Source organism: Nicotiana attenuata, chromosome 1, assembly GCF_001879085.1.
Source record: "Nicotiana attenuata strain UT chromosome 1, NIATTr2, whole genome shotgun sequence".
Lineage (NCBI taxonomy): Eukaryota > Viridiplantae > Streptophyta > Magnoliopsida > Solanales > Solanaceae > Nicotiana > Nicotiana attenuata.
The window spans coordinates 73,794,169-73,806,158 of record NC_031989.1 but is presented as its reverse complement, the minus strand read 5'-3'; the positions used below and the strand labels follow the sequence as shown (position 1 = coordinate 73,806,158).

The window sequence follows — 11,990 nt, the reverse complement described above, 5'->3', positions numbered from 1 at the left end:
ACTATTAATATATTTTAATGTCTACAATTGCTACAAGGGAAGAATGTTCATAAACTCCTTGGAATATCTTATATATGTATTGCCTGGAGCACATAAAGACAAAACATGTAACTAGCTGAATAAGGATATAAGAATAAGCTTATAGCAAAGGATCATTTTTTCACTGAAAAATAAGAGCGAATACAGAGAATTGAAAATAAAATAGATGAAGAGGAAAGGAGATAAACGGAGTCTTCAAAAGTGGAGAAATTCGTCTTTTAGGTATTTTTATGAGGGTAATTTTGAATTAATAAAAGTTATAAGGGACAAATAAGTAATTTCGTTGAGCAAAACAAAATGGCTTTTAAGCTAAAAATGGAGAAGTTAGGGTCAGCCAACTTGTGGCTTTTGTTTATTTTTTATAGCATTTTTTAAACTTTTTAAGCAGCTTTTTCTTTTGCCAAACATTCCAAAAAGTGCTTAAAAGTCAATCCAAACGGGCTCTAGCATTACTCATTAGTGATTGATCAAATTTGATAGATTCGTCCTCCGAAGCAAGGAGTTCAAGGAGTTCTGATCCTATTTGTACAAATAGAATAGAAATGGTAAATGGGCTTCTATGATCATCAACCATAGAAATAGAAATGAAGTTTTAATCCTTACCGACTTGATCTTGTTGCTCGTGACAACAAATATGCACGAACCATTTTACGAACTATGTGTCCAGATAAATTTTTGGCCCGAATTTAAATTTAATCGAGTTTGTACCATCTGTTCTTGTTTTATTATTTATTTAATGAGTATATCATCTATGAGAGTATTGTTTTAAATTACTACTAGACTAAAATGACATTTATATGTAATTATTTATTGTAAGTCTAATTTGGTAACTTAATTTTTTGACAAAAAAAATTCAAAACGTTTTTACTCATTTGGTAACTAAATGAGTATTAACTTAACAAAATTAAGTGTAAAAGTATACTGATGAGATAAATCATACACCTAGCTTTCGGTAGTCCAACTTTCGCTTCCTTTTTCGTCGAGCAGAATCGCCGGAGATGAGCATTTCGACCGGAAAAGTCGCCGGAGAGGATTTATTCGCCAAGGCAACTGCAGCTGCCGATGAGCTTTACAGCTTTCGCGACAACTATTTCCCCTTAAGTCCGGAGGAGAGAGTCTCCAAATTGCAAATCCAATCTGATCTCGCTCTTCAAATCCTCGATACTATCCCTATAGGTAACTAACTAACTGGCTAATTGTATTGTTTGAGCTGCTTTTCGAGAATCATTAGCAAATGCGTTCAGTTTGTTGTGATTTGTGGTTAAATTTGTGCAGAAAAGAGGAAATTGCCACTTCAACGTGCAACTTATGAGTATTTAAGAGGCAAAGTACTTGATGTAGTTCCTGTATATAAGAAAGAAGCAGAGGATCATTTGTCCAAAGCAGTGAGTTAATAAGATAAATTTTGAATGTTAATTTAATGCCCTAATATGCTCTGCCATTTAGGCTCCTAGGGTTTTGGTTTAGTGGTTAGAGTGCGACTTGTGATGTTGTGTGGGTTAGATGCGCACACGTCACATGTTCGAACCCTGCCACATACAAAAGCCCGATATGGGTAGAGGGGTGGACTCATTATTTACCGAGTTTCAAACCATGTGCCATTGGCCTCGGGGATTTTTCGGCTATTAAAAACTTGAAATATATAGTATACGCTTTGCCAGTTAGCTTGTAGCATTCTTATTTGAGATGTTTTTGATTTGTTGCCTTTTAGGTTAAGTTGAATCCGTCTCTTGTTGATGCTTGGCTGTGCCTAGGTAACTGCATTTGGAAGAAAGGAGATTTAAATGCAGCAAAAAACTGCTTTACATTTGCCCTTAGCAAGGTCATTTATGCTGCTATTCCTTTGGTTATAATGATTTCAATAGTAAAGTCTTCTATAAAAGGTCTACATTTGTTGATAGATATCTTCATCTTTTATTTTTTCAGGGTCCAAATAAGAATATTCTATGTCAACTATCAATGCTCGAAAGAAAACTGGCCCAAGGTGAATATTGATATATGCTATTTTCTTTTTTTGTGCTTAATGAGCATCATACGTACACATATACTAGTACTGAATAGTAGATAGGAGGAAATGTAACCATATTAAGGCTTTCCTTTGCTGAGTGATCAATCTAATGAAGTTGGGTACAGCCATGAAAAACTTTAAACTGAATGGCCTACATTGCATTATTTAGCCTTAAATAAATGGTAGACTAGAATTCTCCCTTTCCAAAGATGGTGACATGTCATTGTACTAGGAACATTAAACTCTAAGTAGAAACTCAAGCTAGTGTTGTCGGACTCGTGTAATTTGCCGGGAAACCCACAAATATCACTTACCTGATGACTAGAGAAATTGAGGCATCCAAGATAATGACGATGTCTTCCAAGCCCTAAATTTGAGTCCTCTATTTGCACTTTATGGGGTTGTTTTATGGAGGCAAATTTAAACTCGTAAAATTAGTTCGTTGACAAGGTCAAATTGAGAGTAGGTGGTGTCAGAAATATCAGTTTGTGGCTTTATAAGTGGCTGGATAATGGAAAACCTAAACACAATTTTCCAGTTTATTCAATATACTGGTCAGTGAAGACATTACTTTGTAGAATGCTATAATGGAGCTGGTTGAAATGTTGAATCTACAAAAACTTTAATGATTGGGAGATCTTATTTTCAATGTAGCTTATTATATAATACCCTGTGCGTTCTTCCTTGTATCCTTGATGTTCGTGAATGGCTGTTACAGTAATACTGAAATCAAGTGCTTCTTCATTTAATTGAGGGATGTCTGAAAGAATGAATACAAACAAGGTTTCCCCTTTGATTACAATGTAATCATTTTCTCTAATTTCAGATGTTATTTGAGTATTTAAAACTCACCAAACAATTGTTTAGATGTTTGCAAATCTTAAACTGCCTGTTGTGAAAGGGAAGGAAACTATATGGAAACTATGCCTGTTTTTAACTATTAGTTCACTCCTTTATTTCCCCCCTTTAGACAAGTAGCTCTACTGATGATTTACAACCGTTGCAAAAACTTTGGTTCTGAAGAACCAGAAGGGAAACTTATGTTGTCCTTTCCAATGCATCTTATTCAAGACAAAGATGCTTACTGATGTGTTCATGGCAACATGGATTGGTCAGATACACTGTGTGCAGAGGGAATGTATTGCGTTCTAGTACAAGTAACAGTCTTCTTCGTGATTCCTACCTTTTAGAGTATTATCTTAATTTTGAAGAATGTATATTTAAGTTTTCTTTTCTCTATTAAATTATTTGCTTATGAAGAAAAGTTAACATCTCTCCTGATATTCTTTTTCCTGAGAGGCTGATCCTACTCTGCTCATCTGATTTTATGTTTACTTTGCAGATGCTGAAAATCCTGAAGAAGTTGTTGATGAAAGTATTAAACATGCCAGGGAAGCGATCACTTTGGATGTCAAGGATGGATATTCTTGGTGTAAGATTGCAGATGGGCTCTAGTTAAAGGAGACACTTCCTCAATTACTTAGCTCTGATATCCCTCGATATGTTGTTTTGAACATTCATTACTTAATCACTACTTGCTTCTTAATTATCCTTTTACCTAGTGCTTGTCAATGAAATTGAGTCGATGTTTGTCTGTATCTAAAGCATGCTTTAATTTAGAAGTAAAAGATAATTTCTGTAAGCACTCAATGATCAAGGCATAGCAACTAAATAAATTTAGTTCTTGTATACGCTTCACTTTTCACCTATGGTTACTTCAGTATCCTGTGCTGCTAAATTTCTGCTATACTCATATTCATCTATCTCCTGATAGATGAACCATAACCCACACTTTATGCATCCAAATTCAAATTTCTTCAATGAGTGTTCATCTTCCTTTTCTTTTTTTGACTAGTGTAGCTTCCATCTTTTTTGACAGATAACCTAGGAAATGCATTTCTCACTTCTTTTTTTGTGACGGGAGCATGGGATCACAATAAGCTTCTACAGTCATTAAAAGCATACCAGAATGCTGTAAGTATGCATTTGTCAATTTGACTTCTGTATAAAGCTTCTCCTAAAATGCATCTCTTGGAGTCTGCACCTGCCCTCTTATCATCTTTCTCATGACCTTCAGATTTATCAGCAGTGTGTTGATTCTTCTAAGCCTGTTATCTTCCATGTTTTCTTTATAAACTTGGAACCTCTTCTAATTCTGGGACCCTTTTCAGGAAAGAGATGAAAAAATGAAGTCAAACCCTGATCTGTATTACAACTGTGCCACTGTAAGGCTTATAACCGATCCTCCCTACTGATTTATTCTGTGATATAATAACTTAGTACGAGAGTTTTTGGAGTTGAGCTAGACTTCATAAAGTTGCAAATTAGTCTTTTGTCTCTAGTTTCTTTTTGGTGTACCTATGAGGTGTGTCTTTTTCTATTAGATGAATTAGTTTCCTTCGTTGAGAACCATATCTTGGTGTAGGTTCTCCCTTTTTAGTATACAGCTTGTATACGGGGTTCTCCCCTTCTTTTAATGAAATTATTTAATTATCAAAAAACTTAGTATGAGATTCTTTGAGAACATCTCAGAAACATTATAGCAAAAACGGCCTTTCTTGACTCACTTGTTTTCTGTTAGAAGTTTTGTTGTGATTGTGGGATTGCACTGAGTTTGTTGTTGTTGTTGTTGAAGTTTGGTTGTGATTGCCACTGATTGCCTCATATTTATAATTATATTGTTATTATCATTACTATAATTGGTACACCAAGAAAAGGGAAACTAAAGAATAAGAAAATTAGATAGGGAAAGTGTCCCTTGATGAGATTGTACATGTTGAGAAACCTGTATCAATTGGTCAGCTTCAGTCTGCAGAAAATAAGGGATATATTTCATATCTATCTTTTCTAGATTTTTCTTTATTTTTAATTCTGCTTCTTCCATCTATCAGAAGTATCCCCTTGATTCATTCTAATGGTGGCATCAATGCCTCTCTATGACCATGGTTCTATTTGCATTTGAGATTTATGAGTAGAATGTATACTGAACTGGTTAGGAGAAAAGGAGAAAAAAAGAAAGAAAAGAAAGGGTGTATATTGATCTCTCAAAATCCAAGGAATGAGAAACTTTACAATAAAGACAGAAGTTGGTTGATGCAGGGAACTTCATGAGCAAGGAGAATTGTCGATTTACAGAACACACTAGAGCTTTGGAGTGAAGAATAGTAAATTATCTTTTGAGCAAAAACGAATGTGATTTCCCTCATTAATCCCTTCTTTTTTTCCTTCTTGAAGTCCTATCACCTTTTTCACTGTAGGAATCATATCGGCATTTTAAGGAGAGAATATTTTTAAAAATCTTCTCAATGTATGCAGATATCGATGGGTGCGTAATTGATGTAGTTTCAAGATAATCCATCAGAAAGCATAAGCCTGCAACTTCAAATGGTAATAAATAAAAAAAATTGTCAAACATTGAACTTGTCCGTTTTCCTACTGAATTGGTGGCTCTCTCTTCATGTTTTTTCTTCTTCTCTTTGTGGTTAGAAAATGATTTGTTAAGATCTATCACCTATACAAAGCTTTTCCTGTGCGTATACTCATCCTATCTTCTTGGCTTGAGCATTGTATGCAAGATATGGAGCCTATCTAATGAAATTTACCTTTCTTCTTTTTTAAATCTAGAACTGCATACACAATGATGTATTAGATGATTTCTTCATTTTCCTCTCCATATTTTGTACAATAAATGCTTGGATGGATCTAATTTGATTCTTAAAGGTGAACAAATATCTGGAGAATTACGAGAGGGCTCTTACTGGATTTGAAGCTGCTGCATTGATGGATCCTGGTCTTAATGCTATGGAGGATGCAAGAATGATGGTTGTGCTCCTTGATAAATTAGACTATTTGCTTCGGGTAAGATTATTTTGGTTCTAGATTACTTAAAGCATTTGCAAGTGATCTTTTGTTTTATTTTGGCTAGCATTTAGGAAATCATGGCTGGCAGAATTAGAGTAGAGTCTTAAAGAAATTCTTCATTATTTTGATTCAGAAATGCATGGTTCTGGGCATAAAATGTGTCAGAGTTGTAGTTCCTCATCTGATTTTTCTTGTCTGACTTGTGACATGTGGAGTTATGAAGCATTCATATAGGACTCTTCCCGAAAAAAAAAGAAGGGAATTTGATAAATTTTCTATGCTTTTAGACATATCATATGTTGTCGATATGGAACAGATGGGTGAGGCTTTTTGCAACTTATGACACCTGACTTGCTTATTACAAAAACGTCCCTTTTCTGAGGCAATAAAATGTTAGATATGGCAATCTTTTAGATGCTTCTGACTTCCACTCGACGTCTAACAAAAGTATTCTGGCTAATGGTAGCAAGGGGAGACAAATATGTCATGTGAAATTTGTATGACAAGAAGGCTCCAAAAGGTTGCTAGGAAACTGATTATAGACAGCTGAGGTTATGCAGAAGCAAGAGTTGTTTGAAAGGGAAGTTGGCAGTGGGTATTTTTTTTTTGATAAGTAGTTCGCAGTGGATATCTTAATCTGGTTGCACCGCATTCAGTGAAAATTTTCTCCAATTCAAATTATTTCCGGTCTTTCTTAGTTAGATGATTAGGTGAAAGCAGTTCAGGAAAAAGGGGAACTTACTAACAAACAACAGTTAGTTAGAGAAGGCTTTAGGCTTGATGATGTGCTAGTGTCAAGACGAGGTTTAAGCATTCAGGGTACTACAAGTTGCTAAGTAAAATCAACCGAGAATTGGCTACGTTTGACCTACTGATCTATCCAGTTTACCCACTTAATGGATTGAGTGAGTCTCCATTTTTACTGATTGTACTGGTAGGTATTCATCCAAAATTAGTTGTTTCTTCCGGTGTTGCAATGACGCGCTTGAAGCGCGCTTAAGCCCTGAAGCGAGGCTCAAAACACGTTGAGCGCTTCGCCTCACTTTGTGGGCACTTTAGTGTCGCGTCAAAGCTCTAAGACATACTTTTCCTTGCCAGTGAGTGTAATCCTGAAAAGGCGACTTTAAACAATTGATATTTCACTTTATCGTGATTTTTTTTTTCCAGTTTCTTTGTCCATATATTTGTTATTCGTGCTTATAATGATTAGTCTTGGGCTACATGCATATTTTTACTTTTTCTCCCGTTGTACCTTTTTTCATTAAAGCCCACGCTTTATTTACGCTTTGCGCTTAAAGCCCCAACGGACCTTAGAGCTTTTGCGCTTTTTGCCTTTGATAACACTGGTTTCTTCATCTCTTGCATGTTTTCGAGCTATTGTAGAACTGTTAAGGTATTACTCTTACAAGAGGGGAAAACAAGTGTACAATTCTGAATCTATTTGTGCCAAACACTTCTATTGGGTTTATAGAACATCTATCATGCATGATGTTTGAAGAATGTCGAATGATTTGGTCCTCTCTCTCAGGGTCAGAGTAAGGCTAAGCGGCTTTCTTCCCTATCATCATCACTTGCTACAGTTGATTGTAAGGATTTTTATTCATCTTCTTAGTTAACAAAAGAGTTCGATAGTTGATCATCCTCATTATGGATGGAGGTCTTAACAGAGGAACTTCTTGCAGTGAGCCCTTCATACAAAAGAGCAACCATGGATCGCCTATCTGAAGGTCTTAATAAAGGATATGCAATCATAGGAAAAGTTCTGTTCTTCGCTAAGAATGAAAGTTTAGCTCCATTGTAAGTTACCTTGGTTTCTACGTACCTAGAGTAGTTCATCTTTTTATCACTTTGCTCATTATTTGTTCCCCTTGCAAATGATGACATTATAAACTGATTTTTGAACTTGTACTTGTATTGCGCAGGTACTACGTGCTATCTGATTCCAGTCACACGTTTTATGTAATTTCGGTGTATGGTATTCGCAGTGATGCTGTAAGTCATCCTGAGTTGTTTAATGTCTTTTCATACAGTTCTTTGTTTGTGTTACTCAATTCATGAGATTGGGGATCTTGTTTCGTATATTGAAAAAACAGAGGCAAGTTAAGCAACCAACATTTTTTGATATTCATGTCCCTCTTTTTTATAAAGTAATAAATTTCATTAAAACAAAAGACAAAAGATGGCTGTATACAAAAAGTATACCAAAAAATAGAAGACCTTTACAAAAAGACATGGTTTTCTATGAATGCCCCCCAATCATCTATGTATAAAGAACTTTGTGGGTACACCAAAAAGCTATAAGCTAAAAGAGGTTGATATTCATGTCCTTGTTTGTGCTTAACAGCAGCAGTAGCAATATGCCTGATAATTAATATAAATTTTTTTCTCATTTCACTTTTCCTTCTTGGAGGAAGTATTAGTTGAAGTGTAGGTATCGTATTTCAGAAATACCTTGGCCTCTCATAACATAGATAAAGAAAATGTTATATAGCTGGATTAACCATGAGCCTGAACAGTCTATTTCATTGACTGCCTCCAATAGTATTACTGAATGTTGGAGCACCGCCATTTAAGTTTTTCATTTTCTGCTTCAGACATCTTCAAGAAGAATCCCTAATAAGGCTTGTTCTTTGCATTAATGTAAAAAAGTGAATGCATCATTCAAGATTCGATTTTGATCCACACTTTATCTACCCCAGATTCGATAAAGTGAATACATTCATTAAGTGTTCCTTACTTCAAGATTGTGAATGTATCGCCTCCTATATCCTGCATTGACTCGGAATAAACAGATTAAATTAGCAGAATATAACATGTAGAGCCCATAATGTATTAATTTTTGAGAGGGAGAATTGGTGAATGTAGAACTAACCATGACAACTCTATTTTACCCGAACTTATGGAAGTAACTAGACGCTTTTGGGTTGCTTTGATCCTTTTCCCCAAGCTTCCCTTAAATTATCACTTAATTCAAGTATAATTTACTCCTACTGACAGATTAAAGAAGGAGATCAGGTCACCTTATTGGAGCCTTTCAACCGTTTTGTAGATTTTTCTTGGAAAGGAAAGGTAATTATTTATGTTATTATGCAGTAGTTGCAATTTAGTTCTATTTATTTTGGAAATGTCAGAAGTTCTTCTCTATCAAAAGCTTCTTGGTCCTGGCCATCCGTTCGTTGCGGCCAATATTCTGGCTTTGTCCATTGACAGTTTAATAGTTCGATCTGGTTTTATTCATAATCGCATCTGCAAGCCATATCCTGGGGGTTTTAGCGGTATCTTAGAGTGGTGTCCTTTTATAAAAAGAACTTTCTCAATGGAACTAAAAAAAGAAGAGCTTGAGCTCTTTTTTTCTGAAATTTAGTTTTAGCCACCCATGGCGGCTATGTGCTTGTGTTCCAAGAGGTATATATTTTGGTAATTGTTATAATTATACTAGAGAGAAAATGCTTGAAACTCGGCCTCCCCTTGTTTACCGTTCATGTTAAATTCAAAATCCTACTTACCCACTGAACTCTAGCCAGCCAGCCACACCACTCAACTCTAGCCAGCCACACCACTCAACTCTAGCCAGCCACCCACACTTAGTTCCGAACCCAGTTCAACCACCACGACTGGCCCGGTTCCTCCCTGTTCACACCCTCTGCTGCTATAGCTAGATTGTGGAAATTTGTAGCATAGGATACAGTTAAAAGCAAAAATTTCTGAGCCAGCCGTGGATAACCTTAATTCTAATCACCTCTTCCAATTGCCAGAAGTAGAAAGAAAGAAAAAATGAAAGCAAGAAAGGATTACTGAGTTCGTTGTCTTTCTTTGAGCTCCTAGTATACTGATCCTTCTCCAACGAGGGTATAATATTGCCAACATTTCCACCAATTACGAGTGAGAGAATCCATTGGAATGTCATTCTGTCTTTATGAATATATTTATAGAAGCTGTCTTTAAATAGAGGGAATGTGAACCATGTAATTTAGCAACTTTTGAAGTTGAACAGCAATGAACTAGTTTCTTCCGGATTCTGGAATGAAGATTGCCACTTTTGGCATGTGAGTGGTATTGCACAAGATGGTTTAGGCTGGAATAATTTTATGGCGCATGTACTAACCAGTTGTCTTTTACATGTGTTTTCACAATATTTTGTTCAAATTCTCATCCTCAACAAGAAGTTAATTTTGAATACAGCTCTACCAATTCAAATCAGTACGAGTGGATTTTGTGGAACAAGTTCTTGTAAATGGAAAATGTTTGTCTCCTCATCATGCAGTTCGTACATCAATCTATGCGCAACTCAAGGCATGAAGAATCAACAAACTTCTCTTGTAAATGTTGGCAATTTTTTGACTGTGAATTGATTTTCATGTAAATACTGATCTAGGCGAAATAGCTGATTAAAGTTCTTGAGTGCTTGTTAAATTGCCCGTCAAGCAAAATGTACTGGGCTTTTTGGTCTTCCATGTATCTCTTTCTTCTTCATCTCGAGACTTATACACTTTCTTGGGTGTTGAAAATTTATGTGCGAGAAGCTCTTTTGCTTTCTTATTTTTCTCTAATGTCCACTAACCACTTGGTTTCCTTCAGCAGGATCTTGGATGATATGTTTTCTAGGTAGATTATTGACTTCTTACAGCTTGTTTGGATGGTTGTAACGTATCGTTTCATAATGTATCGTATCGTATTGTTTTTTATTGTACTGTATCGTTTGATGAATACAATGTTTGGATGGATTGTGTCGTTTTGGTGTCGTTTCATGGTATCACACACCCGTGATATGATGAATAAACTTGCAATATTATAAAGAAAAATTGTAATACGGTATATAAAAAGGTAGGGTAAATGATAAAATAAAATTATTTAATAATAATGAAGGGTGAGATTAAGAGAAAATTACAAGGAAACGACGCGACCACACTAAATCGGTCGTTCATCGTTACGTAATGACGGATTTAACGATACGATACAATAAAATTTAAGTAACAATCAAAACAAATAATGTATTTAAAGTAACAATACGATACGATAGGTAACAACCATTCAAACAAGCTGTTAGGCAAATGCATCATCTAATAGCATCAACAGCCATCTGGTTTGCATGTTTAGTGCATATTTACCCGATTAGCTCATCCTTAGCTTGAAACGGACTTGATCTGATGATGTAAGTTGATCGACTGTACAAAGTTGAAAAGGGTTGGATTCACGGAGAAGGGACTTCCCGTGTGTTAGTATAACTTATCTTTGCGAAAACGAATTTAAAAAAAAAAAAAAAGAACTTATCTTTCGAAATTTTTTCCTAACTCATCAATTGAACTCGAAGAAAGAACAGAAGCAAAAAAGGAACTACTTTTCATATTCGTTTCGGGATCATAAGAATACTATGCACGGTCACATAAAACAGGAATTATTGATTATGTTTATTTTTTCGTAGAGCGAACCCTGATTGGCCTAAAAATTGGTGGAACTATCGGATACCGCGTTGTGAGCTATTTCACCGTGACTAGCGTCGTTGTTTGGCATTTCGGGGTCATAAGAATACTATGCACGGCCATATGGAAGTTACTCGTGCTAAGCACGGCTACTTGGATCCTACCAATGCTCAAAAAGTTGATGGCGATTGACCTGAAATATGGTGGGTCCATCGGAAACGGCCTAGTGACTAATATCGACATGCTTCGCCATGACTAACATCGTTTTTTAATATTTTCGGACCATAAAACATGAATTAGTGATTATGTTTGTTTTTTTGTGTGTTTATATACATGATGATTTTCTTGAATTTAATTGACGGACGCCAATTGACCTTAAAATTGGTGGATCCATCTGATACTGTTTTATGAGCAATACTCACCATGACTAATATAATTTTTTTGGTATTTTTGGATCATAAAATAATAATTAATAATTATGATAATTTTTTCGTGTGTGTATATACATGATAATTTTTTTTGAATTTGGTTGACGGACCGATTGGTGTAAAAATTTGTAGATCCATCAGATACGATCTTGTGAACAATACTCTCCATGACTAACATCATTTTCGGTATTTTGGGATCATAAAACAAGACTTAATGATTATGTATATTTTTCG

The 11,990-nt window shown here is 35.4% G+C and overlaps 1 protein-coding gene across 1 annotated transcript; it reads left to right on the top strand.

The window, feature by feature from the left end:
• Window positions 951-10,485, top strand: LOC109228818 (tetratricopeptide repeat protein 5-like). The gene is made up of 13 exons (XM_019394047.1): window positions 951-1,215; window positions 1,315-1,424; window positions 1,751-1,861; window positions 1,966-2,023; window positions 3,390-3,479; window positions 3,927-4,021; window positions 4,219-4,272; window positions 5,768-5,905; window positions 7,437-7,494; window positions 7,591-7,705; window positions 7,831-7,900; window positions 8,906-8,977; window positions 10,091-10,485. Exons 1-13 carry the CDS (start codon window positions 1,038-1,040, stop codon window positions 10,205-10,207), a joined length of 1,266 nt encoding a protein of 421 aa, XP_019249592.1. The 5' UTR covers window positions 951-1,037; the 3' UTR covers window positions 10,208-10,485.